Source organism: Asparagus officinalis, chromosome 8 (assembly GCF_001876935.1).
Source record: "Asparagus officinalis chromosome 8, Aspof.V1, whole genome shotgun sequence".
NCBI lineage: Eukaryota > Viridiplantae > Streptophyta > Magnoliopsida > Asparagales > Asparagaceae > Asparagus > Asparagus officinalis.
Window position 1 is genome coordinate 48581610 of NC_033801.1, and position 13810 is coordinate 48595419.

General features: G+C 39.2%; 1 protein-coding gene across 1 annotated transcript; it reads right to left on the reverse strand.

Annotated features, from left to right (window-relative positions):
• LOC109822824 (pyrophosphate-energized vacuolar membrane proton pump) lies at positions 5752 to 10640 on the reverse strand. The gene is made up of 7 exons (XM_020389079.1): positions 10047 to 10640; positions 8794 to 9173; positions 8619 to 8705; positions 8092 to 8422; positions 6856 to 7266; positions 6724 to 6783; positions 5752 to 6232 (listed from the first exon to the last, which is right to left on the reverse strand). Exons 1-7 carry the CDS (start codon positions 10572 to 10574, stop codon positions 6026 to 6028), a joined length of 2004 nt encoding a protein of 667 aa, XP_020244668.1. The 5' UTR covers positions 10575 to 10640; the 3' UTR covers positions 5752 to 6025.

Genomic DNA, 13810 nt, shown 5'->3' on the forward strand with positions numbered 1-13810 from the left:
TGAGAACCAAATCACGAACGTCGTCGAACTTCAACTTTTTCTTTCCCGATGAGCTACTCACTGCCGTGACTGTAGCGTTCCAACTCTCTGGTAGGGAAGACAAAAGTATCAACGTCTGAACTTCCTCATCAAACTCAATCTCAACTGAACTCAATTGGGTTGTAACCGTATTAAGTTCATTGAGGTTTTGTGCTACTGACGCGCCTTCCGCCATTTTCAGATTGAATAATCGCCGCATCAAATGAACTTTGTTCACGGCTGATGACTTCTCATACATATTTGAGAGAGCTGCCATAAGACCTGCCGTGGTCTTCTCCTTTGCTATGTTGAACGTAACATTGCGAGTCAGCGTCAATCTGATAACTCCGAGGGCTTGTCTATCTAGAAGGTTCCATTCATCTGCCTTCATAGAATCTGGCTTCTTCCCCGATAGTGGTTGATACAGATTTTTCTGATACAGATAATCATCTATCTGCATTTTCTAGAATCCGAAATATGTTCCATCAAATTTCTCAAGTCTCATTTTTGCCTCATCTGCGGCCATGGCTCCCACTTGAATCTGACTTCCTCTAGATCGTTTCACGCTCTGATACCAGTTGTTGGGAATTTAACGCCTAAACCCCTAATTGCAACAGAAACGCAGAATAGAGAACAGTACACCAAGTTTTAAAGAGGTTCGGCAACTGCCTACGTCCTCGGAAGCCACACAGTAAATTTCTTATTAATCAAACAAGAAATTATAATTTAGGAGCAAATCCCAAAACTGGGATTTCTCAAATAAACACTGTAGCTACAGTGTTAATAATCAAAGAGTATAAAGCCTTTCAATTCTCACTTGAGAATAGTTATATAGGCAGAGATGAGGGGCTGGCGACAGCCTGTCGCCAGCGAATAACCCTGACGCAAAGGTCGGGTTCGTCAGAGGAACGCAGAGTTCGGCTGAAGGGGGTTCGAACGCCGAGCTAAAAGGAGAGGGGGGTCGAACGCAGAGCTGGGTTCGAACTCCGAGCTGGGTTCGAACGCAAAGCTTGGGAGAGGCGCTCGCACGTGCTGCCGAAGATCGCCTGGACCTCGCCGCCTGTAGCTTCGCCTGCGTCGCCATCGAGCTCGTCGGAGCTCCTCGCCGGCGCTCCTCATCGGAAATGAGGTTTGATCTACACCCCAATTCTAACAGTACTGAAGCATTCCATGGTCGTTTGGAGCTTCCTTCAGTGCTTCTTAAATACACCTCGTAGGTGGCTTAGTCGACCTCGACCGTGATGGTTTTGACCATCGTTCCAGGTGCTATGTCATCATAGTACAGCACAACTTTCTCATTAGAGGATAAGTCACTCTCCAATGGGGTTTCCATTTATTTTTGTCAAAAAGATTCACAGAAGATTGAGATAGCGAAACAGTCGTCCTCTTCTATTGAATTCTCTGGAGGTTTACTACAAATAAAGAAGTATATAGTATTTTCTAAGTACACTAGAGATTCTGGGAAGCTGTGCCGGTAGAGACTAGTCGTCGGCTCTGTGGACCATATGTAGGTTGTTTAAAAAAATCACAATAAATAGCGTATCTCCATCAAACACCGACATGGAAGTTATAATCTAACGACTTCCACATTAACAATTTAACAATGAAAGTTACAATCAAATGACTTTCACATCAGCACATGAATGCTACAATTGGAAGATTTTCACGTAGATCGAGAAAGGTTACAAATTTGATGACCTTCACGACAACTGATGAAAGCTCTGATTCAACAGCCTTCACAATCAATAACGGGAGTTTCAATCTAACGACTCCCACGTTTTAAAAAGCTAAAGCGAAGATTACAAAACAAAAATATTTGCATCGCTCTGACAAAAGAGATTACAAGTCAACAATCTCTTCAATTCAAAATGCAGAGCTCATCTCTGCGTTCCCAGAACAAAATGCAAGATTCAGCCTTGCGTTCCCAGTTCAAAAACACAGTGCAACCATTGTGTTCATCTGAGGGATTTCACCCCACTTAGGAGCGGAATAAGAGGTCGGTTACACCCCTTAATCCCCCTATAAATATCAAAAACCCAACAAAGTTAAGGGGCTTCCTTTTTGAATATAAAAAAGAGAGATCGGTATTTGAAATTGGGGAGATAAAAAGGCATTCTTGGAGAAGAAGATCGGCATTCATCATTCTTCAACCGAGGGAATATTCCATTTCAGCAACAAGGAGTTTGTTATGGGCTTGAAACCGATTTTCGGTTAAATCAATTAACTCTTTTACAGAGTTTTAAACTCGCTCTGAGTTCTTAAACCCGTTAAGAGTTACTGTTTAAACTTGCCACGCAAGTCCTCTTCAACATCAACCAAGAGGAAGAAATCATGTTCCAATGAAGTGAAACGTTCGGATCGTCAACGGGATACAAGATCGAAAGCCCATCGACACCAAGAAGAACCTAGTTTTAAACAAAGTGAAGGATCTCCGTTGATCTTTCTCTCTTTTGTAAATCGGGAATCCAATACAAGAAGATTATAATTTTTTTCTAAGTTGTTAGAGAGAGATTGCATTGAGAGAATTGTAACTCATTCTTTTTCTAAGTCTGTTAAAGATAATAATATAAATTCAATTCTCTATTTTCTTCTTTCAATTTGCCCACAAACACCATACGAGTGAAATAGCTAGCATTGTCCTTTGAGTTGGTTTAGTGAGGTCAAACTGGGCCACTATGAAAATTCTCGGAGAGAAAGGATGGATTTGTCGTTGAGGGTTTGCCTTAATGAATAGGTACAAGGAGGGCCAGAGATGATTAAGGATCAACCACTAAGTGGCTGGAGGTGAACAGAGCTTACAAAGTAGACTCGCACACAGCGCGAGTGATGTGAGCAATATGCTATTTTTGGTCAATGCGTGCTTCAGGACAGTGCGCCTTGCTTCATGTGTGTTGCCAGTTTACCAAAGTTATTGCATTGAGTGGGTGCTACTTGCGATTAAACAATTGAGGGAGAGGTCAAATCGTGTCGGTGATCTCTTGTCATACGTATGGTTTGTAGGGTCTAGCTCTGTAGAGTAGCTTCATGCCTATCTCTACTTGGTCAGGTAGCCAAGTTACGTGTAATCAGTAGTGGGTCAATCGGAATTGTTCGGGTCAGTCAGGCGTCTTCAGGTTGGTCTTCGCATCTTGGCTTCTCCATTTCTTCAACTATCCCACTTCTCGTGGTACAGTCGCGCATCTCTTAAGATTCATTACTTGGTATCATCCGTATGCTGGACCCGGCTGTACTTTTTTGGCTTCTTGCATGTTGCAAATTGAACTTTGATAGATCAATTGATGTCCAATTAGGTGAGGCGGCTGCGACTTTATTGTCAAAAACTATCATGGAAAATTTGATAATAGGAAAAGGTATATACCTCGGTATAGTTTTTGTCACTGTTATGGAATTGAAAGGATTATGGAAGGGGCTTTGTGCAATTTATAAAACACTACCTGAAGGAAAGTTGTGGGCGGAGGGAGACTCTCATGTTATTATTCAAGCAATCACTAGATGTAGCAAGTTTAACACCGCCATGATGTTGATTGAAGATGTGCGCACCATGCTGAATTCTATACATTCAACTAAAGTGCCGCACATCTACAGCAAAGACAATAGGGCTTCTAATTTTGCAGCAAATTCTGCTAGAATATAACGAAAGTCCTTTCTCTTGGTAGATGATACATCTACAGCAAAGACAATAAGGCTTCTAATTTTGCAGCAAATTCTGCTAGAATATAGTGAAAGTCCTTCTTCTCCTTCTACAGTGGCTATCCTATCTTGTAGAGGATGTCTCCTTCGGCTAAATTGGTGTTCTCTAAAAAAATCGCTGGATTTAATACTTAGCAGTTAAAGTTAACATTTAAATGTCATAGTTAACATTATATGATAGTTGTTAAGTTAGATGATAGATGCTCATTTTTTTTATGATAGATGTTATGTTTACAGCATAAATATTAATTTAAAAATTTACATGTGAATGATCCAAGCCACATGATAACCTTAGGGAATAGATGTAAATTATACAGAGTAGTTGTTAATCAAAATAGCCAACATCAAACTTAACAACTAATTTTTATAGTTAATATAATAGCTAAGTCATATAGTTATTGCTTATCTATTAAACTTACCACCTAATCATATAGTTAACATTTTTCTGTTAAACTTAAAAGCTAATTCATATAGTTAACAGCCATTTGTTAAACTTTGACTATATGTTAACTATAAAGCTTTGATATTAACTATACTTGTTAAGTATTAACTTCGACATGACATTACGAGATAGTCATTTTAACCAAAGGAGACTATATTTGAGCGATGCAGCAAAGATTGTAGAAGACGGCGAAGAGATGATCGAGGAAAGAGAAAAAAATGACAAAGAAGAGGCTGTAAAGACAAAAAAGATAATGATTTAGAAAAGGATGGGAAGAAAGAGAAGGAGAATGCAACGACAAAGGTTGTAGCGAATGCAAGGCTAAGTAAGGAGGAGAAGAAAAGAAAACTGATTTAATGGGTTAATGAGGGTGAAAAAAGAGAAAATTAGAAGTCGAGGATGATGGTAGCTTGAAATAAAATAACACAATTTTTCTTGTTGCCAAGGTAACAACTACCAAGGTGTAAAGCATATTAGAATTGTGTTTTTAAGGCTTTTCGACATGGACCAAAAGGTAAGGGCTTAGTCCTACGGCTTTTCATTTTGGGCTAGCCACATTTTTCTCAAAAAGAAAAAAGAAAGGAAAGTGTTATAAACTATTAGTTTCTGAAGAAAAAATGAGAGAACTCAGAAGTCAGAACTAACATCTACTCTCATCATTCACTTCACCACATGCTTGCAACTGGTCAAACCAGCTTATAAGCCACTTTTGTGGCGTATAAGTCATTGCAACATGTTTGGCAACCGGCTTATTTTGGCTTATAAGTCCAACAGAAAAAAAACTCTCCTAACTCGGCTTATTTTTTGGTGGCTTATAAGCCATATAGTTTGATCAAGTAAATATCAAAATTAATCCCCAACATTTTAGATAATTTCAAAATCTATTCAATGTCAAAATTTAGAGTCATGTATTTTCTTATCATTTTGACAACTATAATAGATTATAATCCACTCATTTACTAAACACTTTGCTATTGAAGGTGGCTTATAATCCTTTTTTTTTACCGAACACTTTGACTTATAATCCACGGCTTATAATTTATTTGTCAATCATAAGCAAAGTAGATTATAAGCTAGGTTCCCAAACATGTCCTCAATAATTTTTCCTCTTCTTCCACTCTCATAAGTCAAGAGTATGGTACCACGGTGGGCGGTGTGAAATAGACAAATCAGATTTAAAGCATCAAGTTCTTTCAAATAATGGCTTTTATGTTGACACTATTCTCTTGTCAAGATCTCTATAAATGCCGCTCGCCACGTGATCCAAAGCCCAAATCAAGCGCCAACCATGCTCGAGGGCCTCGGCCATGTTGGACATTCTTCTGAATGCAACGCATTTCCCAGTCAAATCTATAATCCTCAACTTCTCCACATGGGAATCTACGTTTGCTGATCCAAGAAGCCAGAAACAAGAGGCGTCTATTGCTTGTTTTAGTCTTCAGACACAAGTGACCGTCGAATACATAAAGGATCCATATGTTTTGCCATCAAGATCATAATTAAATTTACTTAAACAAAAACAACAGTGACACCATAATGCAGATGTCACCACCAAAGCAAAACCAAGAAAACAAGCAGGATTAGTAACAAAATGCAAAGCAAAGCACAAAACCCCGCAACACGACCTATAAAACTCTTTATGAATCGTAATCATTGTCATAACCAGCACATCACCAAACATTTATCATCATCATCGACCCTACCATCACTTGGAAAAAATTGCTTTGCCTGAAACCCAACCCCTAGGGTACAAACCACTTGAACTTACAGAACTAAGCACAAAAAAAAGGAGAGAATTTTATCAATGCAGATCAAAAGGATACTGAGCATAACAGATTGAGACACCAAACCAATTGCTTATTTTCTTCCCATCTCTCAGAAGATCTTAAAGAGGAGTCCTCCGTGAGTTGCAAAGAATGGAGCGAAAACTAGGGATTCGACAGCCATGAGCTTGATAAGGATGTTGAGGGACGGCCCAGATGTGTCCTTAAGAGGGTCACCGATAGTGTCCCCAATAACTGCGGCCTTGTGTGGGTCTGACCCTTTCGGCCCGAGGGTCCTCGCATGCTCAGAAGCACCAGCCTGCATGACTTGAGTAATTAATGGAAGGAATTGAAATGTTCAAGACTTCGAGTATTGGCCAAGAGAAGCGCAATGCATACAAAAATTCATATTAGACTGCATATGTTGATGAACCAAACAGTTCGTGATGATATACAAGATTCTATAAAACTCAGGAGATCAAAAATCACAAGGATAAAAAATTTGTAGCATATATATTTAATGATTTGAACATAAACAAATTATGATTGTTTCAAAAGTCAGTTCCTTGAGTTTCTTGCAATATAAGATAAAATATTCTGAACATGCAACTTTTCCCGCACCATGTAGGTTTGATGATGTAGATCATAGTGAACAGTTCAAATCATTAATATGAATGTCATAACATTTATTTTCATGAGTAGAGGCAAACATTTTACTTAGACCCTACGTGTAAAATAACCTTAACCATGCATATATTAAACCTTAACCGTGATACATTAAATGTTCAAGTACTAGACAATGTATTTCACCTCAATATATTTCTTTGCATTGTCCCAAGCTCCCCCAGTGTTGGATGCTGAGATTGCAATCTGCAGACAGAATACTCAATCAAGTGACATAGCAAGAGATGGTCATTTGGCATATTTCAAACCTCATCTTACCTGAACACCAGATACAAGAGAGCCAGCAAGAACTCCAGAGAGAGTTTCAACACCAAAGAAAGTCCCAACAATGAGAGGAGTGAGCATGACGAGAGCACCCGGAGGTATCATCTCCTTGATGGATGCATCTGTTGAGATCTTAACACATGTCGCATAGTCCGGCTTACCAGTGCCCTCCATGAGACCTGGGATGGTGTTGAACTGCCTTCGGACTTCCTCGACCATCTTGAGAGCTGCACTTCCGACACTCTTCATGGTCATGGCCGAGAACCAGTAGGGAAGCATAGCACCAACAATTAAACCAATGAAGACCTTTGGGGTAAGAACATCGACTGTTGAGATTGCTGCACGGCTCACAAAAGCACCAAAGAGAGCAAGGGACACAAGGGCAGCTGAACCAATGGCGAACCCCTAAAAGAATTTCGAGTTTAAGAAAATCAACTAGGATCTCAGCCAAATCAAGTTCAAGAATCAAGACAATGGAATGCTGAAAGGTTCCCCCAAAAATATTTTCAATCAGGAATTTCAGCACCAGCACAGATGAAGAGATAGATTTATTAACGTAATTAGTACACATTGAGATATTAGCAAGTGACACTTAACATCATTTGTCATTACAGAAGACGGTTATGTAATCTGTTGGTTGACATATAACAGTGCTTCAGCTCACTAAACATTTGAGATATTAGCAAGTAACGCTTAACATCCTTTATCATTACAAAAGACAACTATGTTATTTGTTGCTTGACATGTAACATTGCTTCAGCTCAGAGATTCATTATACGTCGAAAAGATGTTATAACATTCTAACTCTTTTGTATTATATAACAATCAAGTGAATTAGAAACCAAACTTCTTAAGAAGCAAGTGAGAAAATTATGCTAGCTAGTTTGATGGCCAAGAGAAAGCAAACAAGAGAAGAAACAAATACAAATTTATTTCTCCTCACCCCTAAAATCTAGAACCTGAGAAAACTTGGTGAAAAGGAAAAGAAATTCATTACTTCACTTTTGTCGTCACTTTTTATCTTTTCTAATTAATCTTGTTTCAACTGAAAAAAGACTTAAAGACCATAAGTGAATGTTCTATCGGGTTACTGCATCAATGTAACTCCAAAATACAAGGAAATATAACTAATTTAATTTGCAGTATAATATAGTTGACCACTGGAAAAATTATCACTAGAACATGTAACCCTGATTAATGATGATGAAGAGCCAAATAGAAGTAATATACCTTCCCAATGGCAGCAGTTGTGTTTCCTGCAGCATCCAAAGCATCGGTTCTCTCACGAATCCTATGGCTCATCCCCGCCATTTCAGCAATCCCTCCAGCATTGTCACTGATTGGTCCATAGGCATCAATGGCCAATCCAGTGGCAATGGTGCTCAGCATACCAAGAGCAGCAACTGCAATACCGTACATAGCAGCCAAGCTAAAACTAACAAAAATACTGATGGCAATAGCAAAAATTGGAATTATGACGGATTTGTATCCTAAGGCAAGCCCAAAGATAACATTAGTGGCAGCTCCTGTTCTGCAGGAATCAGCAACATCTTGCACAGGGCTACATAAAGGAGAAAAAAAATGGTGTCAAACAGATATATAAATCTAATCAAGCCAAAGCATTTGGTTAAAACTGCCTGATCAGTCTCATAATATCTTAATCAGACTGTCTATGACAGCAATCTGCATTCACCTTGTTCTAGAATTAATTATACGACTATTTAAGTGAGAATCAAGCACGGGGTAACAACAATTACCTGTATGCATTGCTAGTGTAATATTCAGTGACAAAGCCAATAACCAGCCCAGCCCACAAACCAATTGCAACACAGAAGAACAGCTCCCTACAAATTCGTAAAACACAGGGTATGAGATGATTGTCATCTGGTATCATAGCGCCAGTCTCAAGGGAAATTGAGAGCTAAAGCTCACCAGTTCTTTACTTGCTTCTGAACACCAAAATTGAAGATAGTGAAGGTAGAGGGAAGTGCCAACCAACTGACGAGTGCAATACCAAGAGTCATCAGCACAGTGGAGATTATGAGTTGCTTCTTCAGTGCAGGCTCGATCTCCTTCACTGCCTTAATCTCAAAGAAATCAGTAGCAAATAGAGTTGTGATCAAACAGACAATGATTCCCATAGAGCTAATAAGGAGTGGGTAGCACATTCCAGTGAAGTCATGATTGATCCCAAACGAAGAAATCGAAGCAACAACGAGAGCAGCACAGGATGACTCAGCATAAGAACCAAACAGGTCAGAACCCATCCCAGCTATATCCCCAACATTGTCCCCAACATTATCAGCAATCACCTACAACACAGTTCAAAAAAAACTTGTAATCAATTCATCCCATGATTGAAGGAATGGGTAAATTTCACAAAACCCTCATGAACTTCAGGGTTTTTGCACAAACACCCCTGAAAATCAGAGAAAAACCAGAACTTTCAAAATTCCAATAATCCAGCATGAACTACTGGAAAATCTTATGGACGACATTTAGGGGGTGTTTGGTTCAATTTCTACAAATTATAGGAAATGTTTTCCACCCAAAATATGATTTTCTTATATTTCTTAAAAAATTATAAGAAAAGTTTTGAGAAGTCAAAAAAATACTAATTTTTTTGTTTTTTGTACTTTGCTTGTTTGGTTCAAAACAAGAAAATGGCACATAACTTTATAGAAATAGCAAGTTTTTCTATAATTTGTAAAAATTGAACCAAACACCCCTAAATTTATAGAAAAGTGTCAACTTTATAGAAAAAATGTCAATGGAGTGTCAAATTTCTAGGTGATTTCCGCTCATTTTGAGAGGAAATTGATTTCTATAAATTTTGGAAATTTTTCTGTAAATTTTTTTGAACCGAACACAGTTTATGAAAATCTACAGAAACTTTTTAATTATAAGAATGTCATTGTCAATCCTTTTGAGAAAACTTTTCTATAAAATTGTTCACATAGATAAAACATGGTTAGTGTGTCTTTTTCTCCCACATGAACAGTCTTCATTCAAATTTCTAATGACAAATTTTGATTTGTCATAATTTAAAGTTATTTCCAATATTCAGGTCGATTTAGTCAGAAAGCTCAGGGATTCTCTGTATGATAAACTTCAGGGGTTTCTTTAAAATTTATCCTAAAGAAAATAAGCACCACCATAACTTAGAGAAGGAAAGAGAAACTCACAGCAGGATTTCTGGGGTCATCCTCAGGTATGTTCCTCTCAACTTTACCAACAAGATCAGCACCAACATCAGCAGCTTTAGTATAAATACCTCCCCCAACTCTCCCGAAAAGGGCCATTGAAGACCCACCAAGCCCATAACCAGTGATAGCCTCAAAGAGACCCTCCCAATCATCACCATAATACAACTTAAACAAGTTAATTGAGATGTAAAGAACCAAGAGCCCATTTGCAGCAAGCAAGAAGCCCATCACCGCACCTGATCTAAAAGCAGTAATGAAAGCTTTGCCTACTCCTTTCCTTGCCTCCAGAGTGGTTCTCGCATTGGCATATGTAGCAATCTTCATCCCAAGGAAGCCGGAGATGACGGAGGTGATTGCACCAAGCAAGAAGGCGATTGTGCTGAAGATGGCATTGAAAAGGGCAGGCTTGCAGGTCTTGTCCTTGCTGTAGGTGCACGGCTGGCCCTTTGTGCTGAAGCCCTCGACAGAGCCGAGGAAGAGGAAGATGAGGACAGCAAAGGCCACCATGAAAACTCCAACATATTGGTACTCAGTGAAGAGGAAGGAGGTTGCTCCTGTTCAAATCAATATTTACCCTCTCAATGTTACAATTCACCATTTCGACAGAAATCTACAGCAGTAACAGGACAAAAGCTCTAATTTTTTTACACAAGGCCCCAAAAACGAAAAAGGAAGCTGCTGTTTAAATTCTGTCCAGATTTACCCAATTCAAATTTTATAGGGGGCGCGTGCAGGCCAGAATACTGAGCACGTGGAAAGATGATAAAGATATTCTACCAGAGAATTTACACTAAGGGGGCTGTTTGGTTTGTTTCCTTAATATAGAGAAATGCAATTCCATGTAAAGAAATACAAGTTTTGAGTTTTTTAAACTTTTCCAAGAAATAGATTATTTTGCTTTAGTTCGCATATAAAAAATGGTGGGAAACCAATGTATTTATTTTTCTTGTGTTTGGTTCGCATAGAAAAAAAAGAAAACTTTTGTAAACAAAGCAGAGAAGGAAAAAAAAAATCTGACGTGACAGAGTTTTCATCAATTTTACTTGGTTGGGGAAGGAAATCGGAGAGGCAAAAAAATCTTAGTTGGCGGCTATTTCAGCAGAGTTTTTCCTCTTCCATCCGAGCGAACTAAAGCGACACAAAAAAATAGACAGAAAAAAAAAAACTGACGTGGATGACTAAAAATCTGACGTGAAGGGGTTTTCTGAGTTTTCCACCCCTTATAATAGCGAACCAAACAGCCCCTAAATTAAAGAATTATGAAACCCCAGTAACTACTTTTGGAATGCCCAAGAGGATTTACAGTTGGATATTTATTACTAAAACTAAAAAAACAAAAACTTTAAATTTTCAACAAAATAAAGTTCCCTGGTTTTTTATTTGCCAAGTTTATTTGGATGATACAAATGAAATAAAACAGTGTTTGAATGAGTTTTTTTAACTACTTACTAATTTAAGAATGGCCAAGAGAATTTACTACTAGACTTTTTTTACAACCAAACGCCAAAATCCTACCGTTACGACTAGACAAATCGAAATTTTCCTGTGGCATGCCCCGCCCCCACCCCACCACCCCCCACGCCACCCAAACCCCAGATCTACAAGACAATACAAAGAGGGAAAACGGAAAAAGAAAAAAACAAACAGAGAACAGCACCGAACTCCACATACCCTTCAGACGCAGATAGCGCTTCTGGGAGATCCTCAGCGCACTTTCGCAAACAACGACCGTGGAATCGGTCTAGACGGTCCGTCCTCCCATCATCGACGCGACCGAGCGTATAAGTCTCCATATACTGCCGCTCGACACTGTTCTATCTCTGCTTGCTGGGCGGGTTGCGACTCGGCGATGTGAGCTTGACCTTGGAGACGAACAGCCCACTGGATGACGGCAGAAGAGCCGCATGCGATTACCAGGCCGCAGCCGGAATCAGGCATCGTCCCTTTTATTAACCGACGCCGCTCGCATTTTCTGACGCGACGTGAGCGGCGCGGCAGCGCAGAGTGCTTGACACGCTTAACGGATTACGGAGCGAGCGTTATTCCGAAAGAAGGAGGTGAGAGCGCTAGGAGAGAGGAGAGATGGACGTAGGAGGTGAGATGCCGTATTTATACAGTGAGTGTGGGTGATGGGGATTGGGATTCCGCTGTTGAGGAATTCTTTAAAGACTTGTTTGGATCGAGGGGAACGAGGGTGAAAGGAAGTTAGGGGAACCATTCACCTCCATTCATCTTATTTGGAAACACTTAGGACCTGTTTGGATTTGTAGAGGTGAAGGGAAGTTAAGGGACACTGAGTGAAGGGAAGGGAAGGGAGTTCTCTTCCCCTTGGTTACACCCTAATTTGGGGGGTAACAATTTTTATACTATTAGAGGGTGAATCAAGGGGAACTAGGGTGAATTAACTTCACCTCCTAAGTGTTCCCAAACAAGGTGAATGGAGATGAATGGTTCCCCTAACTTCCCTTCACCCTCATTCCCCTCAATCCAAACAAGCCCTTAGGAGGTGAAGTTAATTCACCTTAGTTCCCCTTGGTTCACGGATTGGGATCCTCTACTAATGAAGAGCTTCCTAATATCTCCTAATGGAATCTTGGCTTTTGATTTATCAATCAAAGGTCAAGATCTTCTCATGAGCAAAAGTAGTGGGACCCCTTACTTTTGCTCATGAGGAGATCTTGACCTTTGATTGATAAATCAAAGGCCAAGATCTCTTTATTAGGAGATATTAGTAGAGGATTCATTAGTAGAGGATCTTAATCACTTCCCTTCTCTCAGTTTCCATTAACTTCCCTTCACCCCCTACAAATCCAAACAGGCCCTAAGGCCCGTTTGCTTGCTCAAGAGGGCTAAAACTGACAAAAATTATCAGTTTTGGCAGACTTTCTTGTAAAAACGTTATTTTTTAGGGTGTTTTTAGAAAAAAAAGTCTGTTAAAACTAATAGTTTTTGTTAGTTTTAGCAGGCTTTTTGCCCATTTCAACTCCTCTTTTCAGCAACCAAACGGGCCCTTATTAGTAGTATTTAGACCCGTGCAAAACACGGTTTTTAAAAGATTTTTTTATAAATATTGAACATATTATCAAAATAAAGTATTCTGCTTTAGATATGAAGTGTAATGGTGGAAGTGAATCGAATAATTAATAAACAGTTCGGTTATTATTTGTACAGATATTCGATTAAGTCCGATTCAATAGTTTATTTAGTACTAAACAAATAATTTTCAGTGTTTGGCTTATTATAAATGAATCGAATTTAACCGAATGTATGTTCGATTAGATAGTTCATTAACTATTCGATTCTATAATTTTATAATAGAATTTAACCAAATGAATGTTCGATAGTTCATTATCGTTCGATTTAGTAGTCCTATTAATTGAATTTATAGCAAATATTACTTACATAAATTTTTATTTACAAATGTTACCCATCCATATAAATAGGTAAGAGTGGGCTCTAGGGCTAGGGATTTTCACTTTTTCTCCTTTGCTTCTATCTGCCTTCTCCTTCAGATCTGACTCCAAGTAGATCGGTTCCTCTCTCCTCCTTCAGATCCAACTCCAAGTGGATTCTAGGGCTAGGGTATTCACTGTTCTCCCTCGAATCTTGTCGTTCAACTCCTCCATTGAAGCTCGTCATCGACTCCTCCCTCAAAGCTCATCGTCAACTCCTCCCTTGAAGCTCGTCATCCCTTGAAGCTCGTCATCCCTCGAAGATCGAAGTTTACTCCTCCCTCGACTGTC

What these genes read in the sequence shown, in the direction of transcription:
- LOC109822824 (XM_020389079.1), bottom strand. Translation starts at nt 10,574, where the DNA reads ATGGTGGCCTTTGCTGTCCTCATCTTCCTCTTCCTCGGCTCTGTCGAG. An exon ending in CAGAAGCAAGTAAAGAACTG is followed by an intron (nt 8,706 to 8,793) that starts GTGAGCTTTAGC and finishes ACGAATTTGTAG; the next exon opens with GGAGCTGTTCTTCTGTGTTG. An exon ending in ATGCAAAGAAATATATTGAG is followed by an intron (nt 6,233 to 6,723) that starts GTGAAATACATT and finishes CAAGTCATGCAG; the next exon opens with GCTGGTGCTTCTGAGCATGC.